Source organism: Diadema antillarum, unplaced genomic scaffold (genome assembly GCF_040938485.1).
Source record: "Diadema antillarum isolate AM-2024a unplaced genomic scaffold, OU_Dant_1.0 seq00000302_RagTag, whole genome shotgun sequence".
Taxonomy (NCBI): Eukaryota; Metazoa; Echinodermata; class Echinoidea; order Diadematoida; family Diadematidae; genus Diadema; species Diadema antillarum.
Window position 1 is genome coordinate 417,162 of NW_027271325.1, and position 25,482 is coordinate 442,643.

Consider the following 25,482-nt stretch of genomic DNA (forward strand, 5'->3'; position numbering starts at 1 on the left):
ATTTTGCAACTCTTGGTCCACATCTTGCCAGTAAAATCCCGAAATCATCAACTGAATTTTATAGATACTTAGGTAATAGGAATTCTCAATCAATATTTTTTGAACCTATTGCTGAAGAAGAAATTATAGATATTATTAAGAATTTGAACGATAAAAAAAGTTCAGGATATGATGGAATTACAAATTTTCTTTTAAAAAATGTTTTAAACGAAATCATTACTCCTCTTACATACATTTTCAATCAATCCTTATTTAATGGCAAAGTCCCCAATAAGATGAAGGTCGCAAAAGTTGTCCCTATCTTTAAGAAGGGACAGAAAGATTTGGTGAATAATTACCGACCAATTTCTTTGTTGACTTCAATCTCTAAAATTCTCGAAAGGGTGGTTTACACACGATTATTAAAATTTCTCACAAATCATAACATTCTGTCGGATTCTCAGTTTGGTTTTAGAAAACATTACAACACAACCCGTGCTTTACTTACTTTTATAGACAAGGTAGCTCATGCTATAGATAGTTTTGAACATACAATTGGAGTTTTTCTTGATTTTTCTAAAGCTTTCGACACGATAGATCATGAAATCTTGTTTTATAAATTGTGTCACTATGGAATCCGCGGTACCCCCTTAGAATGGTTTAAGAGTTATTTAACAGAAAGAAAGCAATTTGTTAATATCAATAGCCATGATTCGCAATTAAAGCCTATTTCATGTGGAGTCCCGCAGGGCTCCCTCTTGGGCCCACTTTTATTTATAGTATACATAAACGATCTTCCAAAATCATCGCAAATTTTGTCATTCATTTGTTTCGCCGATGACACAAGCTTGTTTTTTCACATCGAGACCCTAATGCATTAATAAATATGATGAATACTGAGCTCAGGTCCGTGCAATCCTGGATTTATGCGAACAAATTGTCCTTGAACATAGAAAAAACTCATTATATGGTATTTAGTAATTCTTTGAATGTTGTTCCATATGATATCAAAATAAATGATTTATGTTTAAAGCAGGTTAATAACACAAAGTTTTTAGGGCTTTGGATTGACCAAGAATTATCCTGGAAAACTCATGTTAATTTTGTAAGTAAAATTTTGTCTAGAAATATTGGGATTTTGAATAAGCTAAAACATTTTTTTCCTGTTCATATTTTGCAGAGTATATATTCTTGTTTAATATCTCCACACCTCAATTATGGAATTTTGGCGTGGGGAAATGCAATTCACTCATTACTAGATTCCCTTCTCCGTATTCAAAAGCGTGCAATAAGAATCATAAACCACGCCGGATATTTTGCCCATACCAATTGTTTTTTCCATCAAAACAGAATTCTGAAAATTTCAGACTTATTTCATTATAATCTCGGAATTTTCATGTATAAACTAACAACTAATGAATTACCATCTGTTTTTATCCACATGTTCAAAAGGAATCGTTCTATCCACTGTTATCCCACTCGCCAGAGTGACGCCTATCACCTTCCCCGTACTCGCACTATTTTTGCAAAGAAGACAATTATATTTACTGGACCCAGATATTGGAATGATCTCCCTCTAGATATCACTTCTTCCTTATCTTTATTCACCTTCAAACGCAAATTAAAACAGTTATTACTTAGTGGATACACACTACCAAGCCTTTAGCAACCTTTTTATGCTCCCAGTCTTTTGTCCTTGTCCGCAGCACCAAGTTACTTAAGTTATTTCATGGTACCGATACATCTTTTAATAATACAGCATTGTTGTTATTCAAACACTGCGAGATTTGTATGCAGTCTGGTTTGTGCGATATCTATGTGGTTCATTAGTTTATTACTCATCTATTTTTTTGAACTGGTGTAATTTTAGTTGGTCAAGACAAACATATCCGTTCTCCGTGTAAAATTATATGCCTATGAACTCGGAAACCTACAGTTTTACAAGCTTTAAGCTTTTATGTAGGCCCCATCATATTTCTTATACTTACTAGTGACATTTTCATACGATGTGACCATGTACATTTGTGTCAAGTATATTTTCTTTTTCTTTTTCTTCTACAATCAAAAGACATGATTGTATATATTTTGTACTCTTGTTTTGTTGTCAATAATTTTGTAATGCCATCATTGAGAAAATGGAAATATGAAATAAATTTGAACTGAATTTGAACTGAAATTCAGTAAATATGGCGGCCATCTTGGACGCCATCTTGGATTTGGAGGCTTTCGCAACAAATTTTTTTGAGGTAGACCAGTGGAATGTTGTTTGTTACAATAAAAACTTGAAAATGGTCTACTTAGTTTGTAGAGAGAGTGCAACTCGACCTCTGTTTTTAGCTTTTGGCCCCCCGGTTATACGGTCGATTTATAGACATGGCAGGACGCGGGGAAAAATCGAAACGGCGTCGGACGCGGTAAAAAGTTTTGAACTGCTCAAAACTTTATTCCGCGGACAACCACGGGCGGCACATTTGGTAAAGACGTGCAAAACACGTGAAACACACCTGATAATCCGTGTTCCGGCAGTGATTAAAACGTGGGGAGACGTGGTAAGACGTGAGCAAAGACGCGAAAGTTTAGCGATCTGTCACGGGCTGAGCACGGTCATCTGACGCGTGTTACGCGTTGGTATCACGGGAAATAGCGTGTGTTTAGCGGCTTATCACTGACAAATGGATTTTCCGCGTACATACACGTGGCTGGACGTGGTTAGCTGTGCTTAGGCAGTGCTTCAGCAGTGGAACAGCCGCCAACGGCCATACCCCGTACAAAGCACGGCCAAACCAAAATTGACCAAAAAAATTACCACTTACGACCACGTCCACCAGATAACTTTTTGTACGTAATTTAGACGCGGAGTGCTGTTTGACCGGGGCTTTAAATCTCGAAATTATTTGATCCAGCGTTCACGCGGTTACCGCTGGACAAGCGCAGTATTTCTCGGGATTTGTATTGCGATGCTGATCGCGATAATAAGTGAGATTGTTGGTTTTTTTTGTCCACACGGGCAAAAATGTCGAGATTTCGAACACGCGACGCAAATATCGAGATTTGTATCCCGCTATTTCACGTACGTGTGAATCCCACTATCATATACTATATAGATTGACAACTCTATGTATAGATTTTTGGAATTTATTGTGGTCCTTTAGCTTAAAGACCAATACTCTGAAACCCCAAAACAAATTACACTGAACAAGGATGATGAAATAGGAGGCTCACATTCAGAAATGTAGCAATTTAATTCCATTACATCTCTAGCTTAAAGCATTTTGTAAAGATGGATTTTAAGTACAAATTTCAAATTGTATAAGTTTTTCGAAAGATAAACTCTCTGATATAAAAATATCCATATTCCACTATTATACGTAGTTATGATGAAATAACATGACAAACATAGCAGTTTGAGAGCGCTTTCTCAAACTGCTATGTCTGTCGGTTTCCGATCTAATTAATAGTAATTATGTGCAGAAGTCATAACAAGGAAACAGCACAGCTTGTATTCATCGACCAAGCTAATTTGTACAACTATCTATCCATGCGAATTAAATCGCATTTGAAAGATGTTACTGGGAGGACACGTTTTTGCAAACAAATACAGTTTTAGTGTGATATCTTCCAATTTCTACAGTAGGTTTAGGAAGTTATACAAGCTTGTTTTGGGAAGGTACCACGTTGCCCGTTTCATATGTGATTGGCGGATAAACTAGGAACAAGGAGAAAAATTCAGACGTGTCCTAATCTGAGCTGGTATGCTCGGAACACTGCAAAAATGAAAACTTTTATGATATATACCTAACTCCCCTCCGCAGGAACACAGAGGAGTACTGTAGGTATTCAACCCCAGTTTGAAATTGTACACGAACTGCCAACTCCAACAGATATCTTGGAGATGATACGATAAGGCGTGCGCCAGCAATAAACCTTGCAAGACCACCATATGTGGTTCAATGATTTCATGATCATCATCTACTGTTTTCTCTGCATGCAGTAGTGCTAAACACTAATAATGTTGACCTCAGTTATAACGATAACAGTGCTGAGAAGAAGGGAATACTGAGATTACTGAGAATGAATCGTCTTTATGATACGATAAAAAAATAAAACTGGTCATTCTGCTAATGTTGATGGTCTTATAGACATTGCTTAAGAAACCAGTTTGGTACTTTTATTTGTATGTTTTTTTCTTTGTCCTTGAATATTTCTGTATTATTTAAAGAAAATAAATACAAGTAACGTGCGGTTACAAAACAAAACAAGAACAAGTACAGTTAATGATCCAGTACTCACGAGTGTTATGATCAATCAGAATGTTTAAGATATCACTTGCATTTTTACGATAGTAGTCATTATAGTTGCAGAAATTTCTAATTACCTTATCAGAATATGCGACAATGTTTATATCAACAGGTCACACAATTTGCACTACTTGAATATTCTGAATATCTTGAATGTCTTGAACATCACAAAACCCTCAAGTATGCAAGTTACATCATCCAGATTTGGATTCAGCACGTTCAAAAAAGGGTAAAACTAAATATTCGGCGGACCCTAGTAGGCCTACAAGCTTCAGCCTTAGGTACCAAGACTAAGCGGTGGTAATCACGAAATTACATTAAAAAAACCCGAACAAACCTTAGTCTTCAAACCACTAAGAGGCTGAAACCATGCGTACGTCTTCGGTCTATGAGCGTCATCGTGTTAAAGTTTGTATACTTTTTGTCCATAAAATTTGTTCCAGCCTTATTCTTACAGACGACCTGTGGGAATTCGCAGACCAAACGTCGGAGAGATTGTTCCTGTATGGCAAACTATTTCAGCATAATTGGCAACAGAACAAGACCAATACTAGACGTCTCCGGTGAGTTCACAGCTTGAAACTTTGCTATGACATGTCGAATCCTCGTGGTATAGCCAGTAATTGATTTAACCTGGACTAACATAGATGCCTACAGTTCATTTGTCAATAATACTCTCCACGAAAATGGTGGAGACTTACAAAACAGGCAGAAGAAAGTAATTAGACATTATTTTTCACATAACATTAAAAATGCTTATAAATATATGTTTTCAAAACATTGAATACTCGAAAAAAACAGGCATCGTACCTGTATCACTGAATCCTAGTTTCAAGGAGCACTCCGGGTCATCACCGGAAAATGATTTAGGCTGTACTAAGGTATACACTTTATTTGCCAATAACACTGTCCACGAAAATGATGGAGAATTTAAAAAAGACAGATTAAAGTGATTATGACAATATCCTTTGCATGGCATTGCAAATCCGTTTTTTTTTTAACGTAGAATTTCAGTATATACTTTAAAAACAATTGATACTCGGAAGAACAAAAAACGAACAAACAAACACACAAACAAACAAACAAAAACACGAGAATCGTACTGTATCATTGTAGACCACTCCGGATCATCGGACTGTTTGAAATTGATTCTAATTGTGAAAACGTATAACTTTACTGGAGAACATTTTTCAAACCCAATTTGAATAAATTCATGTATGACGAATCAAGGTCTCATGAGCAGTTAACTAAAATTATGGACATCATGCATACCTTTATTCAATCTTATTCAAGCTTGTTCTATTTCTTTAACTTCTGAATAACAATCATGAGCAAGAGCGTCTCAGTTCATTTTGAATGATGGAAAACTTTTACATCTTGACCTACTCCGTGAGAACTTCAGTCTCAAGAGCCTGGTGTAATGCATTCCTACTTACATATACATCTTTCACATCTATGTACTTCAAGCTTTTTTCCATTATTTTCCTCCCACAGGGAAGAGCTGAGAGGGATAGGAATGAATGCAGAAGAGAACCTGCTGGCAACACGTCAAAATACTCCGCCAAATATTGGCCTCCCCTTCTACATTTCAACAAAGGTCGTAGTGAACAAAACGAAGCGACGTGTGCCATACTTTAATGCGACAGAAACATTTAGACGACATCTTCCAGATGTAAGTCCTTCTATGGAATTAGGAAGCGTATGAAGATTCGTTCTGCGCTTTTACCATTCCAATGATATAATTCGTTTGACGCATTGCTGTGGCCAGTATGATTCTGCAGCTGCCACTCCGGACGAAGACACGGATATGGCAAATGCACAATCTTCGAATAAAATCCGTACTGTGTTACTCCGCAAAATGATGTTCCGTTACCCAGTGTTTCCTGGATTATCATAGTCATGCGAACCTTCAGACTATCGAACTGTAACCATAGGCCTACCACATACATACATATATACACATCATAGACAGATTGTATTTGTGGTGTGTGTGTGTGCGTGTATGTCGAACATAAATATGTGGTTGCACACATATTTTTTATTATAAAATATGTAGAAGAGTTCCTTTCCAAAAGGTACTAGATCCATTTTTAATCAAATTAGACTGTTTGACGGAAATATATTCATTTGCAGTAGCCCCATACGGTACACTCTTCAAAGTATTGCAATTCTCGCAAGAAAATGAAGAATTCAGGCAATGAAAAAGAAGTTTTTGGGGAAAAGGTGACAAAAGGGGAAAATCTATTTCTTTTTGTTCCAAAAGGCGCTAAATCTAGCAAGATCTAGACAGATCCCAGAGTAAGGCCAAGCTGGCTATAGCTTATGTGTAGCTGTCCAGACGACCCACGTAATACTTTATTATTTGCTGCGAAATGATTCATTTTTATGCATAAAATGACTTATTTGGAGAGGGGGGGGGAACAGGAGGAAAATGTAGAGAGACACCAAAGCAACCAAGAAAAAATACAAAAAGTCACATAATTAATCATTACAACAACATGTACTTGTTGTACATCACTTTGTTAATTTTTTTTCCAGAAGGTGCTAAGTCCTAAGAATCTAAACAACATCAATTCTTTAAAAAAAAAATAAAATTCAGTACAGTCACATAGATTTTTCCCAGGCACATTTTATTTTTGCCATTATAGGGTGCTATCATAGGACACAACGTAATTGCATGAAAACTCTTAAAAGCATGCATGCAAAAAAAAAAAAAAAAAAAACAATCTGGGTTTTTCTCGTTACCACCAAAGATGGGTTGGTCTCGAATACGCCATGCTGTGCAGCGCCAACAAGAAGGTTTTTATTTTAATACACCTTGGGCCTTTGTCAGTGTAGTATACAAAACCTTCTTGTTGGAACTACAGATGGCGTATTCGAGACTCCTTCTTCTTATAATAAAAACATTCGAAGTTCCATATAATATTATGACACATATATGCATGTGTGTGTATTATGTGTAACGTCAAATGAACAACTTTCGGTAAGGGAAAGTATGCTTAAATTGTAAACCTGTTTTCATAGATGGTTTATTAGTATTTACGTCATATTGAATCTCTTTTTAATGCTCGATGCAGGACCTACCTGTTTTGAAAGTCCACGGTGTTGCGTATAGCTAATGTATTAGATTTACTTTTTGCTTTAAACCATCTGCGTTGGGATTACTATTTTTTCTTACCTGCCATTTTTTCTTTATGATGGGTCCCCCCATCTTTCTAGAAAATGTTGAGTCTCGTTGGAAGGAATCAAAACTTGCATGGAACTCGAATGATGTTGGATGAGCTGGCGATATGATTATTCCTCTATCTTTTTTAACAGCCGATGAAAGTTGAGTTGAATTCAGGGTAACTTAGTCAGACGCTTTATTTGATTCTATTGTAATAACACTTTTCAAGTTGAACGTAAATAAATGATTTTCTTTATTTGAGCTCGTGTGTGTCTGTCATCATGTCTCTATTTTTCTCCCCATTCCTCTTTCAGACAAATGATTATAATCAAGTCCAATGTGTTTTCACAAATGACTTGATTCCTTTTTTTTTTCTTCTTGCATTCTCATTTTTATATGTCAGGTATCACCGTTTAAAGGACAAAGGTACAGAAAATGTGCGGTAGTTGGAAACAGTGGAATTCTTCGAAATAGCAGATGTGGGAAAGAAATTGATTCATTTGACATGGTCTTTAGGTAAGATTTATTCCTATTTGGTAACCATATTGTGACAAACGAAGATGTTGTTAACTCTTCATGTGCCATTGTGTAAACCATCTGTTTGCCACATTATTCTGAGTTTGCAACGTAGTCGTGCTCTGGGAAAATGTTCTGTTTTTTTTAAATCTACGTAACGTTATGATAAAGTTGTACAGAAAATGTCAAGTTTTGCTTTGATTTGAATATATAATTGTATGACAAATCTATGGTTGCTTTTCTTTCAGGTGACCAGTAGCTACATTGTAGAGAAATGACTTTTGCACACAAAATAGTGACAGAAACCAAGAATTTACTCTCAGACCAGTAGTGAATACCCCTCGATAGTCAATTACCACATAAAGTGAAAACTACATGTGGTAGGAATTGAATCGCGAGAAACGAATTCATTGTACAGCAACATTTGGCGATTTAACGATCGGTTTGGGCGGGTGTACGATCGGTTTGGGCGGGTTTGTGCGTTTGAGCAGAATATGCGAAGTTTGCACGACCTCGACTGACTCAGGCGTGCGAACGTGGCACATAAAGAGTTAATGACAAAAACTGTGTGTGTGTGTGTGTGTGTTACAGATTGATTTTATTCTATTCTATCTATTAAACCTAGAGAGGGGATTGTAAACAGTATCATGTGATGCGCAGGAAACAAACAAACAAACAAACAAACAAACAAAAAAACGTTCACACACAGTTGATTCTGACAGCGCCACGAATTCAATAATCGTACCATGATATATGATACATCCAGCCTGCGTAGGAACTGAGTTAAAATCGAGACGACAACGTAAAACTGTCAAAAACGTGTCAAAGATTTGACGAGAAAGCAAGTCCACAAATCTGCTTCACCATCAAGCATATCCCCATCCGACCCCATGGTTGTTTCAAAAGAGAATATCAATTCCAAAAGGAATAACTTTTGTATTTTTCCATAAGATGTCTACGTAGTCTGGACTCACTCACCTCAATGAAGAGATCATTCTACAATAATGAAACTAAGACGATACATAAATGCACCAGAAGTGGAAAATCATGTCAAAAAGAATAATTGAAGTAGATTCGTTCTTAAGTCGATTCCAGATTTGGAGGGCATACTCCCTCAGTATTGGTACTTCTAATAAATTTCATATCCTATTATCTACTCCATTTCTTCATGAGGGTGACTTATATCCCTTCACCAACACTTTCTCCGTATTATGTTTTGACATCAGATGTAATGCTGCCCCTATTGAAAAATTTGCTGAAGACGCTGGGAGAAAAACGAACTTGACAACGTTTAACCCAAGTATATTTGTTACCAGGTAAGAGAAAAATACATGTACATGTAATCGACAGCCAACCAGATATTAGTCTAATCTTGTCGATACTTTCTTGAATCAATGTCTGTCCAATGGTAAACTTTGCTTCTAGCACTTGCACTGTTTCTTCTGCAACCAACACTTGTCTGACTTTGTCAGTTACACTATTATTTCGACAGTAGAACATTATTTCATTGAAAATAAAGTTCAAAGAGGAACTGCGGGATTGATGATTGCAAGGCATTCACTCTCTTTAAGCTGGATCAAGGGGAAAATCCGAGATAAGCTATCTTGATCAAGGAATGTAAGACCAAAGAAGGGTTCCACTTTCAGGCCTTTCGGCAGTTGACTTTCTGTTCTAAACGTAGAGACGTACAATGAAGTTACGTTATGCAATGACGGTAAAATTGGTGTGAAGTAAGCATTCGTTGATTGATACCTTGAAATAATCTGTCCAAAGTTAGGAGTGCTTAGCGTAATTCATATAATTTAAAGAATTCAACTTGTACAAACATGAATTGGAAGCCTGAACTAGAAACCTAAGCTTTCTTCACCAACACTGACCAAGGAATGTGAGATTCAAGAAGGATTTGACTTTCAGGCTTTTCGACAATTGGCTTTCCGTTTTCAGACGTAGAGACGCGCAATGGAGTATTGATATGCTATGTTCGTAAATTGGTGTGAAGTACACACTCCTTTGTTGATATCTGGAAATGATCTGACCAAATTAGGTTAGGAGCGATAGGCTAAAGTAATTTCTTTGAAAGAAATCAATTAAATACGAAGATGAAGTAGAAACCTGAACGGAGCTTTGTCACACAAATATTTCGTCGTCCCTCGGCTGTAGTCAATATTTTTGCTTTAAAGGACATTTGAAATGAGATCGACCAATTGCTCCTGTCGTGAGGCGATAAGTAATTTAAGACAGTATTATGCTAGTATCATGCCTGAAAAGACGACTTTGGTTCAACAAGATGACTCATCATAGACTGGTCACACAGAGATAAACAAATAATGATGACGAAGCAACGCTGACTTTCTGTCATGTTGACATCTTTTTTTTTTCCATCCACTGTCCACAAGTAACCACCCCCTATTGACAATCCTGCATCCCAGGTATAACAGTTTATCACAGACGGATGACTTGGACAGATTTAATAGCGATATGAGGCAGTACAGCGGTATTATCATGATGACCTGCTTTGGGGCTGCACAGTCATTCAACACATGCGCTGAATCGCTGGAACACAGAACCTTTACTGATCCAAAGCTGACCATTGCTCATCCAAGCGAAATTGTCAACTTGTGGAATTACTGGAAAAATATGAAGACACTCAAAAGACCTTCAACAGGTTTGTCGTTCCATTTCAGCAAGCAAGTCCATTTCCTAAAGCACATATTTTTGAATGTAACGCAGGTAGTTTATTGTTTAATAACATTGTTTTAATCGGTGAGTATCCCCCGATGATGACTGAGGTGATCATCATTACAGATACAAATGTTAGTATCGTGCTAATACTTGATCATGCTTATATCCTTACCTACGGATTTATGCAATTTTTGTTGATATGTATTTCTGTTTCTTTAACGAATTCTTTAATCCAACATGTTATTCAATGTAGAATGTAATTTGATGTAAATAATCATAGGCTGTTTTTATCACTTACAAGTGTACTCTATTTAGGAATATTGTTGACTGTTTTTATTCTATAAATCACAAAATATATTGAAAATCATGATGTTTTGTGGATGACGACGCTGATTGTCATCTTCGATGACGCATGTGTACCTCAAACTACTTGATCACACCCAGATCCCGATATCAAATCACAATTTACAAACTCATGATCACTCCGATAAAAGGGTGACACAGTTACAAAAAGAAATCCTTTTACTCTCCCAATCCTCCCCTCACGCCCTCCAAATTCAAAATCCGATCACAAAAAGAATTTAACCGCCAGTCCCCCCCCCAATCATATTATACCTCACAAAAATATCTATTCATAAAAAAAAACCCTGGGTATGTGTCTCTAACCCCCAACCCCCTCCCCCCCCCCCCCCCCCACACACACACAATCCATTACATTCACCATAAAACCTACGTACCAAATCATTTATCAACTAGGAAAACACTACAATATACCAGCTGGAATTCTCTCAACCCACAAAACACCTCAAACCAAAGTTCATAATTGAAAAAATAAATATATATATATATATATATATACATATATATATATATATATATATTCGATGTGATTCAAAAACACAAGCTGGCACTGTAAAATACACTGTCTGTGAAATTGAAATGAACCATGAAATAAAACTTGAAAGGAGATATGGGGCCTGCTTCACAAAGAAGCCAAGTCGATCCCAAAACCCAAGAATGACCAAAAAACAGTGTGTCTCCAATGCTGCCCCGCCCTCCAATGAAAATTAACAACACAAGACAAGACAAAAGAAAACAAAACAAAAATTATACGAACATTAATGACAATTTAAAGCAGGTCGTTACCAAACCAACAAAACTCAACAGGGAAACCAGTGGCACACCTCAATTCCTAGCCAATCCTAATTTCTAAGTTCGACCCAAATTCCCCGCGAACCACCCCAACCCCAGAAAACCAATACAAAATGAAAAAAAAAAATCAGAAATGAATATTTCTGCAACATGACACCCCCTTTCCAGCCTATGTGACCTTAATGCAGTTTATAATGTTTGAGCATAACAATAGTTATGTGAAATTTATGACAGCAAAAACAAAAATAAATAAATAAAATAAAAATCGGATACGTGTACTGAAAAAAACAAGATTACATTGTCTTTTTTTCTCTCTTTTTATGTCTGCAGGATTTCTAATTGTTCATGAGTCGATACAGCTGTGCGAGGAAACACATCTCTATGGATTTTGGCCCTTCCCTTTGAAGCTAGACTCGACGGTTCAGCGTGTTCCTTATCACTATTTTGACACAAGCGTTCCTTCCCAGGCTCATGGCATGAATACAGAGTTCTCGATTTTCGTACAATACCACGAGCTTGGCATCATTCGCATTCACATAGGAAAGTGCTGAATCGTTTCACATATTAGTATATATTCAGCAAAAAAGAAGAAGAAGAAAGTAAACACTTTTACGTGTTCACATTTTTCATAGAAGGTTTTGATTAAAGTCAGTGTATTATAATATACCATATTACAGATGAAAATCAATGTATCATAATACACCATATTACAGATAATTTATTTGGCTATCAACCTAATAGGTTGATACAAAGAAAAACTTTATGCTTGGAGTGAACACATTCATTTTTGTCCTCCAAGTCACAGAAGTAAAAATTGCAAAAATTAGCATGATTTTTTTTTCAAGTGCAAATACCCTTAAAGATAACAATGATAACAAAAGTTTTTAGAATTTATCTTAAAAGTTTAAACAATATTGTTTAAAACAATGAGAGACATGAATGACATAGCAAAAATAAGTTTCCGTTTTCTTTATCTCTTTATAACCTCAAACACAAATTAAAGTGGGAAACTAAAGGGGATAATACGAATTTTATATCAACTCAAACGTCACATGACATAGGGAGTAAGGCACAAAAATGATTAAATGAACACTTTATCTTTATCTTGTTCTTTTAATTTAGTAATTCAAGAATTCATGAGACAAATTCGAGAACCAAATATTATTTATAATTTTCCTAACTTGAGAAACCAATTCAAATTCTTACCATATTTGTTAATATTGCCTCTTTTCTCACTTTCATTTGAAATTGGATTTGACAGAAGATTCTTCATTTTTCGTCATTACTTTTAATTTTGATCTTTTGGGCTTCAAACATAATTATAAAGATCACAGATTTGTTTTTGCTATTTCATTCATGTTTTTTATTGAGTTAAATTTGTCTTTTATTCCTATTGTTTTGTGGAAGAGCACTTGCGCATGAATGACATTGTTCATTTTTGCAATTTTTACTTTTGTGCCTTAGAATAGAAAACAAAGATGATCACTCATGCGTAAAGTTTCTTTTTTTTTCATGCTTTGACTTTTTATAGCCAAATTATTACCTTTCCTCTGGTATACGTGTATAATACATTAACTTTTAGCCAAATAGTCTATGAGAAAATAAATATTAACTTGAAAAAAGTGTTCACTTTCTTTTCTTTCCTTTTCTTTTTGCTGAGTGTATATATATATATATATATATATATATACATATATATGCCACAAGAGACTTTATATTATTAGCACGTGTGTGGGCCCGTGTGTGTGCGTGTAATAACCCTGCATAATAACATGATCAGATGTAAAAATCATCGGATAGCATTCTATAAGGTCAGATGGAGGAAATTTTTCAGCTTTAGAAGGCTTTGTTACTTATTAAAATTCGGAATCTTCATTTCAACAAAAGAATGATCTATCATTCTTTCTTGTTTATCTTCTATCTTCACAACATGTAATAAGTTTCTCTCTCACACACGCACTTTCTCTCTTTACTTTCTCCTCTTGCATGAAAGCAAATTAGTGTATGGATTTGTTCAGTGTCTTTTTATCGGGTAGGTTTAGTTATAGGTGTCCATATCTTAGTTTCTTTTGTATTTCCGTTTTTTCTGGTAACATAGTATCAATCATATGATTTGTTGTATTACGTGTGGGGAAATGCACCCAACAAGCACTTCCTTTTAGCATTTCTCTCCATAGTACGCATTTCCACATACTTAGAATATTCATTATGTACTGTGACGTAATCTATGTATTCAATTTCTGTAAAATAGCTATATGTTTCTGTTGGAAATGGAAAAAAAATGAATTAATGAATAAAAATGAATGAGTGATTGGCAATCAGACAATTCAAAGTGCCACTTTTTGAAAAGGGCCTTCATTGCGTCTGGTGTATTGGTTACTTCCTGGCAACTCCAGTTGAGAGATATTTTGAGAGAAGTACAGTATATTCCTACTGGAAATACCTATTCACGCAACTTTTCGTGGGTGTTGCCGTTCAGTGTCACATACTCTCACAATGTGTATTACAGGCGCATCTATGCATTTCAGTTTCAGAATGATGGCCTCTATTAAGTAGTTTCATATTCGGACAAGGAAAGATAAAACTCTGTATATCCCCCCCCCCCCCCCAAAAAAAAAAAGAAGAAAAGAAAACGTTAATGAATGTTCGTGGAGAAAGTGATGTCACTGGTATCACTTCGTCGGCCTCATGCCAAAAGGGCCTTAACACCCTAGACTTTGTACACTATTAGGGCCCTTTTGGCAAGAGGCCGACGACTTGATCCCATCATCTCCTCCAATTTATAGCTTTAACCGATAACCTCAGATCAAGAATTTCCTATATGAATATCACGTCATCACCGATGGGTAACCCTAAATACAGCTAGCTTCACAGGCAGACAATTTAATCGCTTTCTGTGACTGGTTTTCTTGGAATATCTTCGACCAGGCCTGCTCTGACGAGGCTGTACCTCAGTTTGTTACATTATGGCAGAAAGAATAAACGATCAAGGACCAAGGATATTACATACATCATGTCTTCTAAAGACTGTTTTCTCCAGATATTACGAGCAGCCACCCCACCCTACACCTGAAAAAAAAATCACTTTGGGACTATTATCAAAATGATATAAGCGACATCGAATTCTACGTCTTTTTTCATTTCATGCAAATTATATGTCATCATTATCATAGAACTGTGAAATTAAAAAAACAACAACTAGAGATTACGAATGTCGATATGTAAAAACATGTAAGAATGTTATTTATAATAGATTAATATGTCATCAGAGAGTGAGCTTATATAGTGTAGGATAAATTTTGCTACATTGTTTAATGCAACATGATGACAAATCCTCAAACTGCCAGCACGCTCATGTTCTGATTTAAAGGTTCAGAGCGCAGGAGTATCACGTGTTGCCGTGTGTACATGTGTGTGAGTGTGAGAGTGTGAGTGCGTGTTGACTACTGTGTTAGTTTAAACAACTGTCTTGGAATGTGTTGTACTTTTACTTTTATCTTATCTAATGTTAATTGACATAGTTTTTGTTTTACTCTTTGGTGTTTTATTTTGTAACTTGACTTAATTCAACTTGTTAGGTATTGCTGGTCTTTTGCACAAGAACTGCTTTTCTGAAGCAAAATGCCGTTACTGAATAAAAATAACCGAACTGCCACTGAACTTAACTTTTTCGTGATGATAATTATTATTATGATCGTATATTTGTATTCCATGTCGACATTATCCTTTATTGTACCACAGACTTTACACTGTTTCTAAAACTTTTTTTTTGATAAAGACGATATATTATTATTATGATGAAATGAATATACATGAATACTCCATGATGGAGCACTTTTGTTTTATATTTTGGCTTATCGCTTAATGGTGATCTGACGCATCGTAGCCATCATGAAAATTTATGATTTATGCACAAAATCCCTTGGGTAGAAAGACAGCAAGAAACTGGGATCTCTTTGTTTGTTGTTAATTTACATTTCCTGCCTTTTGTTTGGCACTTACTTTTGATTGGTGAAGAGTGAATGTGTCTAAGCATTAACCTTTTTAAGTGTTCGGTTTGTTTGATGTGCTCTATTTGCATCAACTGTCACATCTATTATGCCACCTCGAAAGCATGATAAAGTGGCCTTACACCTACTATCATCTGGTGTATGATTGAGTTTCCTTGATTAAAAAAGAATAAGGGAACAAAAACCAGGTTAATGTATAATCAGGCCTCAGCATGAAAAGAGTTAAGAGAAAGCCAGTTTTACACTATGGATTATGGTCAATCTTTTGGCTTATTGACCTTTAAAAAGGTAGTTAAGGTTACAAATGTAAACAAATGGGTGAAGAAGGTGGCGATGGCAAACCATGAAAAGTGGCGGAAGAGAAATTCTTGCTTTAAAGAACAAAATAGGAAACATCACTACACAATGCGATGGTCAAGGTCTGCGTATTCAATTTAGATCAATCTATTTACTGTCAGATTATGTGCATGATCTAATGACCGCTAATGCCCACAGTAGCCTGGAGAAAAAAAAAAGACAATTGACTGCTGGTGATTTGAAAGAGAGGGAGAGAGAGGGAGAGAATCTTCGTTGAGACTCTGCGGAGAGGTAACGGCATTGGCGAGTCAATGAGCAATGAGTGAGGAGCGCCCTCTACATTAACTTTTAAGTCCCTATATCTTTTCTACCTTGAGGCTAGTATATGTACAGAGTCAACACAATCACCTAATGACTAAACTACACAAGTACAGATGAAACTATGAGTAATGCATCTATCGTAAGCGAAATGGCAACCGGATAAGAACATACGGTTATAAAAGAGAAGTTGTGAAGCTTATATCCAGCCAAACGTGCATGAATTTTAAAAGATTCACACTGCACCACCGTGCGTCGTTGAAACGAACTGGTGTCATTGTTTTCTCTTCTTCTTCTTCTTCTTTTTTTGCAGAATATCGTTCGATAGCTTGACTTTTAACATTTCCTTTTTCATCAAGGTGACATGGTGATTGGTCAAACTCATTCTTTTTCACTTACAGAAATGGAAATGAACCGAAGCAATTTGAATGCAATCATTTACTAGACACAGTCATGTTTTGTGCAGCCGTCATCATGATGGTATATCAGTTTGCGGACAGGGGATCAATGTCAACTTATCTTATGCATTATGATACATGTTACACGTATCACTTATCATCCATGTTTGGTTAAATATGAGCTTTTAGTAATTATTAAATTTCATGATTTTAACATTATCGTCAGTTTGAAAAAAAAAAGAAGGATACTGCAACACATTTGAAAACAAAATTCTCCAGCTTGTGATTCGGAATGCTGAATGAGACGATTGTTGCACGCAACTGATTAAACAATTGCCCACATCGACGTAAAATTGTAATAATGATGATTACAATGATAATTGCATTTATACGGCACTTTTTATGGGTGTTTCTAAGCGAACAAATAAGCAGTGAATTAATCAGTGTAGACATGACAAAAGAAATCATGGGCATACATACTAGGCAAGGATTCGAACCTACGACCTCCTGGTATCCAGACAGGCGTCTTATCCACTAGATCAGGATATCGTAGGTTCGAATCCTGCCCAAGTATGTATGACCATGATTTCTTTTGTCATTATACTACTAGACCACTTATCAATTCAGTGCTTGTTTACGTCGATGTAGGGCAATTTGTTAAGCAGTTGAAATAAAAACAACTTGACGGAAGAATTTTATGAATTTGAACCGAGGCGATTGTTGTTCAAATCATCAGTTTACAGAAAATTAGCACAGCCCTTGAAAGAATGGGTGCACGTCACGAGACCGACACCCACGAGTCTACAGCCTACGAGTTATACAGCTCACGAGTTATACAGCCCATGAGTTCGACACTGAGCTAACAAGGCCTACGAGACCGACACATTAACCCCGTGTTGTATCTGTCGAACTCGTGGGCTGTGTTAACCTAGTGTCGAACTCATGGGCTGTGTGACTCGTGAGCTGTATAACTCATGGCCCTTTTTTCAATGTTGAACTCGTGGGCTGTATGACTCGTGTGTGTCGGTCTAGTGGAATGACCCCGAAAGAACCTACCCCGTTGCATGTCTGCTGTATACACATGTCATGAGCAGGGTATTTGAAGGAAAACAGTGTGGAGCACATTCTACACTTATATGATTGAAAACCTTAATAATCAAATATGGGGGACATAGACACTGGATACAGCGGATACAGCTTCCAAAAGCTAAGTTAAGTAATGTTTCACCCTTTCCTATTATCCTATTCACATTCATATGCGTTTTTATGCTACTTTACGTAACCCTGCATAGATAAAAACAACAAGAAGTCGCCAAACAATGGCTTCTAGTTGTCAAATGGCAGATTCTGAAAGAGCAAAGTCTCGAAAGATCAACCATTCTTACGAATAAAGAGGGAACAAGCGAGGGCGCTACCACCAACAGCGATAGGCGGCGGAGGCGGCGTAAAACACTGGTGATTTGAAAGCATTATCTCAATGCAAATAGATTTTCCTAACTCATTTAAATATCGGAAAGAAAGTCCCCTGTGCAATGAATAGGACACAAAACAGGATACAAAACCCTATAGCAACCATTATACCGTAAGAGGGAATACTGGATTAGACTAAAATTTTTGCACATCTGTATGCAAAAGCATCATCTTTTCAAAAGTTATGAGAGTTGAACGTGAAGAGTACTTGTGTAAAAGGTTATCTTAGTACATGTAATAAGAAAATGAACTGGAACCTCAAGTATACCTAATCCCTCAGATTTAGAATAGAAAGTAATGCTTGATTTAAAAAACAGAACTGCTAAAAAGACGATTTCCAAGTCATTTTAGGATCCCAAATTTTAGAATCAGAAGAATTGCTTTTTAAAAAGAAAATATAGAAAGCTAATATTTGATTACCTTTGCCCATTTTATCAATTATGAGTCCTCACGTAAAGTCTGGTCTAGAGACTTCTTATTGGTTTTTATGATGCACGGTAACATGTTACATGTGTCACGTTCCCAACAAACCTTATATATGTTTTAATGCCTTTGATTGCACCATTACATTTATCACAAACGCTGATCCCATTCAACAACCGGTAGGCAGATCCTTTAATTTCATAACGCCTATCGGGCACTGACAATAATATTCAAATAACAAGAAACAAACAGACAAAAACTCCTGCATATTTCAAGTTGATTTCGAACAACTTTGTAAGTTTACTTACAGATCAGTGAAGGTTGCACGTAAAAAAAAAAAAAAAAAAATTCTGGAAATAAATTTCCCCAAGTCTTGAATAAACGGCTACAGTGGGTTATCTTTACACGATCAAAGGTTCGCATAATTCCGGAGATGCATTTTCTGATAAACAAACCTTCGGAATAGCGAACCTTTGAAATAACGCCACGAATGGTGAGATTAACGAACCCTATTCCAATTTCATTTTTTGTGTGTGTTTTGGTTTTTTTTAAGGCTATAGGTATGGGCATTTGTGTGTCTTGGGATAATGAACCTTCGGAACAACGAACATAGGCTAACCCGAATAAACAGGCAATTAAGTCACAAATATGTCGCAAATAATATATGGCGTCGGGTAGCAATGGTGCCATTCTTAACAAGTCTGTGAATGATCACATATTACTTAATATTGGAGAGTATTCTAACAATTGCAGTGAGAAAAGAAATTACATGATGACATCTTCGTCAACTAATCGTTACAGTATCAGTCTCATTAACATAGGCCTAGGCTGCAAAATGCCAAGCAATCATAATTGTTTTTTAATTGTATTCCATAGTACGTGACGTGTACCGGATGATGCTTTGGAATCACCAGTGTTTTACGCCGCCTACGCCGCCTCCGCCACCTATCGCTGTTGGTGGTAGCGCCCTCGCTTGTTCACTCTTTATCTGATTTTGATTTTGATATTTATTTATTTCTGCAATTCCACGACAAGCGTAATATGCTTAAGTGCTTATTTACAAATTCAATGCAAATTGACCTCAGTGAAGGAGAGCGTCTGTCACTCCACTCGTGACACATAGGATTTTTGAAAAAGAATCGATAAACTTGATGAATACAAAATACTGACAATTGCTTGATCCAAATTACACGGTACATTAATGATAAAGGAAAATAATCTAAAGGTACAATCTAAGGGCGGGGGGGGGGGGCAATATATTGCAGAAAAAAGGCTGTATCCTATGAGCTATAAGGCCGCTATATGTCATATTATTTCTTGTGTGTGCTGTACCATCCACATTTCTTGATTTATTGGTTTACAAAAAATCGTATGGACCTGCATCATGGTGAAAATCAGACCCCTTTTGGTTTTTTTTTTTCTCTCTGGTAATGCTGCCCTAGTATTCCACCTTTCAAATGATCATGGGTCACAAGTTTGGTGGGGGTCATGTGTGTGCCGTATAAAGGTGGCGCTTCGAGACGGATATTGCTGAAATTTAGTACTCAGGTGTACTATCAAAACTTTTAGTGTAGTTCTTGAAGGAATGACATACATTCTCTCTTTTCTTTTGGTGAATAGTTTTATAAAAATTCAAAAGCCCGGATTTTCCCCTTTTCAGCTGTGATATTTAGCGGAATAATCATTGTAGACATTAGCTGCCATTTTGCCTTTTTGGTTAAACGGCGGCATCTACTTTAGGTATACCCTGAAACTGCACGTTGAAAATGTAAGTAATAATATTGATTATACAGCTTCGTCTAGTTGCCCCTTCTGTACAAGACCGCAGACGTTCAATGGTCACTGCCAGTGTTGTTAAGCATCGAAGTGATTATGTCCAGCTTATAAATTATACTACTGTAGCTTTAAAAGAAATTGTAGAAAACAGGGAGGTGGTTATTGAATGGAAATCCACGTCACCTTCAGTTCCTTCCAGACCCTTCCCTTTACCATCCTTCTCACCACCCCTCACCTGCTGTTCACTTGAGAACACAGGTTAACTTGAACATTTAACCAAAACGTTCGACTTTTCAAGAACATTTAACCAAAACGTTCGACTTTTCAAAGAAAAAATGAAGGACGAACAACAATAACAAAATGATACCTTCCCAAAATGAAGACCCCATCCCCGAGAATAGGTGGATTAAGAGTAACTTTAAACAAAACAAATCTGACTGACATCATTGCTATTTTGTCAGTGAATGTTTAACACTGCATTGTTAATGGTAATACAATGACAGCCTAACTCGTAGAAAATAGGTATAGATGCTAAATGCTGTTTATCTTTGACAGCTAAATTACCAAAATGTTCGGTATGATAATATTTGTTTTCAAAGAATAAAACTTATATCCCCCAATGAAAAAAAAAATGTTAGTGGTCATTATACAAATGATAGTAAATGTCTTTCCAAAATAACCTTCTCAAATTTGTAGATACTGCATTGGTATCATAGCTGTCATGCATTTCCCGAAGACACAAGTGGAAAAGAATGATGATAAAGGGAAAAAAAAACTCTGTCATATGATTATGATGACCAACGAACACGACTACTTTCACTGCATTCCTGAAATCCAGATTCGAAACAAAAATAACATAGTTCGGGAGAGTAAATTCTATTATTTTACAAGTGTGTGGCTCACATCACCGGATCTGAGACTCTAGAAGTTTCAATTTTGATTTCTGTACCCACTTTTTTTTTTGTCGTCGTCAAAGAGCATTGATACTGTTTAATGGCAGATTAAACCAAATCCATTCCTTTACCATCACTCCGTTAATTTCCGTTCAAAGCAAAAAAAAAAAAAAAAAATGATGATTGTTATAGCAGGTATATTTCCGGTCCGCAAATCAAGCATATCAGTACTGAAATTCACAGTGATAAAACAAATATAAGGATATTAAGAAAGTTAAGTACTAGTAGTAGTATATCAGTATTGTCATAATACAAGTCTTCGTACTTCTACAATTATACTATATAACTCACAAACCATTTCGAATCCCATATCTGATTCACACGACTTTTGATATATCTAAACTTTGACAGACTCACTATTCATTGTGAAGTAGGTTTTGGACCATTTTCCTTTCATGAGAGGTGTTTGTTTGAGGGTGCAAACATCCAATGTCGTCCTATCAAACTGTGAATATGCCACTGACATTCATTCAAGCACCACACAAGGTTCAAGTTTTGCAAGTAAGTGTCATATTTGATGGAACTCATCTTCACCGGGAATCGGAGGTGATCCACTCTGACCAGTTTAATATGTGTTCAATAATTTTTCCACGAAGTGTTCTTGTTTGCTAGACTACTCTAACCTAGGGCAACCACTCGCGTGTTGCGGTTTCGTTTTCTTTAGTTTTGAAGAAAGATATAAAACATTTGACATCTTGGTTTTCCCAATTCCTCTTTTTATCATCCCTCGGTTAGACCTATCATGTCTGCTTAAGGGTGCGACCATCACACTGTGGTTGAACTTTAAGAGCCGATTCTGAAAATTGAGACTGATTGTTGGAAAGTTTTGTGAGTTTCCTTTTTTGGGGGGGGGGGGGGAGGGAAATGACAAATTTCAACGTGAGAACGAAATTTGTAATGAGCAATGAGCACAATACACTTCAGTGAAAAAGAATGCAAGAAAAGTCCACGTTTTATTGCCTGGTAAATCAGCATTCCATTCAGCAGATAATGACACACGGACACAAGTAATTCATGGGTAAGTCTGATAAAAATCTATAAGTTGAAAAATTAGCATAGAGGCAGCTGTGAAAGTAGAAATAGTCAGATTCCCTTGTCTGTGTCCAGGTGCGAGTGTCATTTAGTGTATTGATTCAGTGTGAGAGCATATGTGACCCTGCACCTCAAAACAAACAAAAAGTCGCCAGACATGAATTTTTAGTTAAGACCATATTCTGAAAGAGCAGACTTTAAGCTTTAAAATGATGTATAACTCAAATCAAATGGATTCTCCTAACCTATCTAAATATTGGAAAGAATGCACAAACTCAGGAAAAGTGTGAACTGAGAAAAGAGGCTCTGAAGTACAGTGTCTATTCAAGCGTTTAATCTTTACCAAACCATGCTGGCTGTGCTCTCCTGCTTGTTTCATGATACCAAATTTTAGCATAATGTAAAAGAAGACCCGCTCTTTCAGAAAATATGAAAAAGTCAAGTTCGGTTAGGTTGACCCATTTCACTTATTTTCAGTCCTCACGCAAAATCAGTGTGTGCGACTTTATGTTCGTTTTGAGGTGCACGGTCACATATGGCATAAAATCATGTGGGTTAATATTTGCGGCTTAAACAACAATTATAGATGACATATGATTCTATTCAGGGGCGTAAATCCCGGGAGGGGGGGGGGGTGTGGAGGGATGCATTCCCTCGCTATTGGAAGGGGGAGGGGGTAGTGGCCTGTACAAACACGCCCTGAAATCACAAAAAAAAAATGAAGAAGAATGTGATTGTATTAACTTCGACACAATGCATAACGTTCGCACGCCCGCCTAGTGAGAGCTTAAGAGCGTAACAGTACACTTCTATCTTTCAGGATTTTTAGACATAATTTTCTCAAGTGCTCGCTCACTTTGCTCGTTCGCAAATAGTAATATCAGCTTGGAGCATAATTCAGATGTTGAAACAGTAAAATACCACATACCTGCTATGACGCGCACCATTGGAGACCATCTACAAATAACGTACACACACACACACACACACACACACAAAAGGGCCAGAATTGAACTCCCTTCCCTTCCCACATGTACGTACTCCGTACGCACTGACCTATGATAAAGGACACATTTATTAAATGATTTTTTAGAATAATAAATGTGTTTGTGATGATATTTACCCCGGCTACATCATGTAAAAAACAAAACTGCACATTGAAGGGTTGTAGACCTGTTCAAAGGGACACTTTTGAAATTGATGCCACTGGGTTTTTTCAAAAATAAATCTTGCAGTGTTGATATAGTTCTATATTAGATGAATATATGAATACATACAGTTATCCTTGCGTAAGGGGGTAGCATCATCACCTTATTGTCTACAAAGTACTTTAAAAGACTTTGATTTATAAAATATCTAGATAATATGAAAACAAAGTGTAGTTAAGCAGATTTTGAGAGAGAGAGAGAGAGGGGGGGGGGGGGGAGGAAGGAATTTTACAGAATAGATCAACATAAACCAGCCGAGCTTGTATGGGATGAATATTTTCCATTGACTTGTGTGCATTACATGCATACTCTGTCAGGGCTCACAAGGGCAAATATTTCCCCATAGAAACGTGTGTTAAAATTCAAAATAAAAAAAATTCTGTTAAATAGCTGGGAGAAATGAGGTATTTCGTCTTTGGTAACCTTAAAAAGTGAGATATACCCTTTCATCCATCAAATTTCCAGGGGGGGGGGGGGGGTCTTCAGCTCAAACTCTGTCCAAGGGTTCGCAAAGCCAGACTACGAATTCTTGTCAATCAGAAAATCACCTATTTTCTGTAAATGCACCCAATGAAATATAGTCCCTTCAAATTCCATGAGAAAAGCTTTCATCTTCCAACCAAAAGGCAGTTTGTAGAGAAAGTCATACTCAATAATCTGCAGCTATTCAGGTTTTTTTTTTGTTGTTGCCAAATTGCATTTCTGATTTTTAATTAATATTTTTCTTCATCTATTCTAGTATCTTTGGTACGATTTTGTGATGGGGTCAGGGATATTGCATTATATTTACAGGTGTGAACCCCATATCCCCTCCCCCTTCCCAAGGTATGTCTCCATTTCCTGAATCATTGAGCAAACGATGATGACCCAGTTAGGATACATCTATGGTGTATAGGTATGCAGATGGGAATACACATGGATGATGAGGGACGTCGATCCTACGAGTTGAAAGGGGCAGTTGCCCTTCCCCTATGAAAATATTGTCCCAGGCGTTTATCAAAATGAAATAAATGTCCATAATAATATTTCATTTTCTTCATTTCATTTAATGTTTATACGTGCACATCGCGCGCGTGTGCGTGTGGGCTTATACTCAAGCCAATTATGTGATGAATTATCGTCGATTATCCACCCCCACCCTCTCACTCCTCGGTGCGGTGGTTCTATCATATTTCGGTGAGTGCTCGTCATATAGAACAAGTCTCATAGGCCCTACTAATACAGACATTCATTCGCTGGTTCGAACTCTAAACTCGGTTAATAGCAACTTAAACTTCTGCAACTGAAATAGATAAACACCGTATATCGTCTGATGTAATCGATGTTTTTGTTATTTTGTTTCAAATTAATCACCCCAAGTGTACAGCAGATCGTTGAAATTCAATTGTAAATTAAAGCAAAAGTTCCCTAGTGTGGGAGGATGGATTTCCCCCTTCCAGCTCCCCCCCCCCCCCCCGTAGCTTAGATATTTGATGTATAAATGATTTGATCGGTAAATGAGATAATATGCAACAATGACGAATGATGTTTCTTTTCGGGTCCCCATTTTCCGATCTAAATAGATAACCATCTTATCATCTTTCACTTTTGAGTTAAAATTTTCCAAATAATTTAAGGGAAAAAATGTGCCCCAAATATTTGATTTCTAAAAGGGCAAAAGCTCCTTCTTGTCGGAGGAGGGAAACCCCCTCCACACCCTCCCCTGCTCGGTCGCTGCGTTTGGATTTTAGAATTTTAAGGAATTTGATATGTACAATATGACATCAACAGTTTAACAAAAAAAAAAAGCATTTCTTTGTTTTAT

General features: G+C 36.6%; 2 protein-coding genes across 2 annotated transcripts in view; both read left to right on the forward strand.

Moving 5' to 3' along the window:
- The window catches only part of LOC139730348 (uncharacterized), an 80,364-nt gene extending 74,382 nt beyond the window's left edge, over window positions 1–5,982 (forward strand). The window contains exons 4-5 of the mRNA XM_071641215.1: window positions 4,721–4,840; window positions 5,772–5,982. Of these exons, the coding sequence (XP_071497316.1) occupies window positions 4,721–4,840; window positions 5,772–5,982 (331 nt within the window). The remainder of the gene's footprint in view (window positions 1–4,720; window positions 4,841–5,771) is intronic.
- Window positions 5,983–7,851: 1,869 nt separating this feature from the next.
- Window positions 7,852–12,645, forward strand: LOC139730346 (alpha-N-acetylneuraminate alpha-2,8-sialyltransferase ST8SIA3-like). The gene is made up of 4 exons (XM_071641212.1): window positions 7,852–7,959; window positions 9,186–9,275; window positions 10,389–10,624; window positions 12,124–12,645. The coding sequence occupies exons 1-4, from the start codon at window positions 7,949–7,951 to the stop codon at window positions 12,342–12,344; spliced, it is 558 nt and encodes a 185-aa protein (XP_071497313.1). The 5' UTR covers window positions 7,852–7,948; the 3' UTR covers window positions 12,345–12,645.
- The last annotated feature ends 12,837 nt before the right edge of the window (window positions 12,646–25,482 follow it).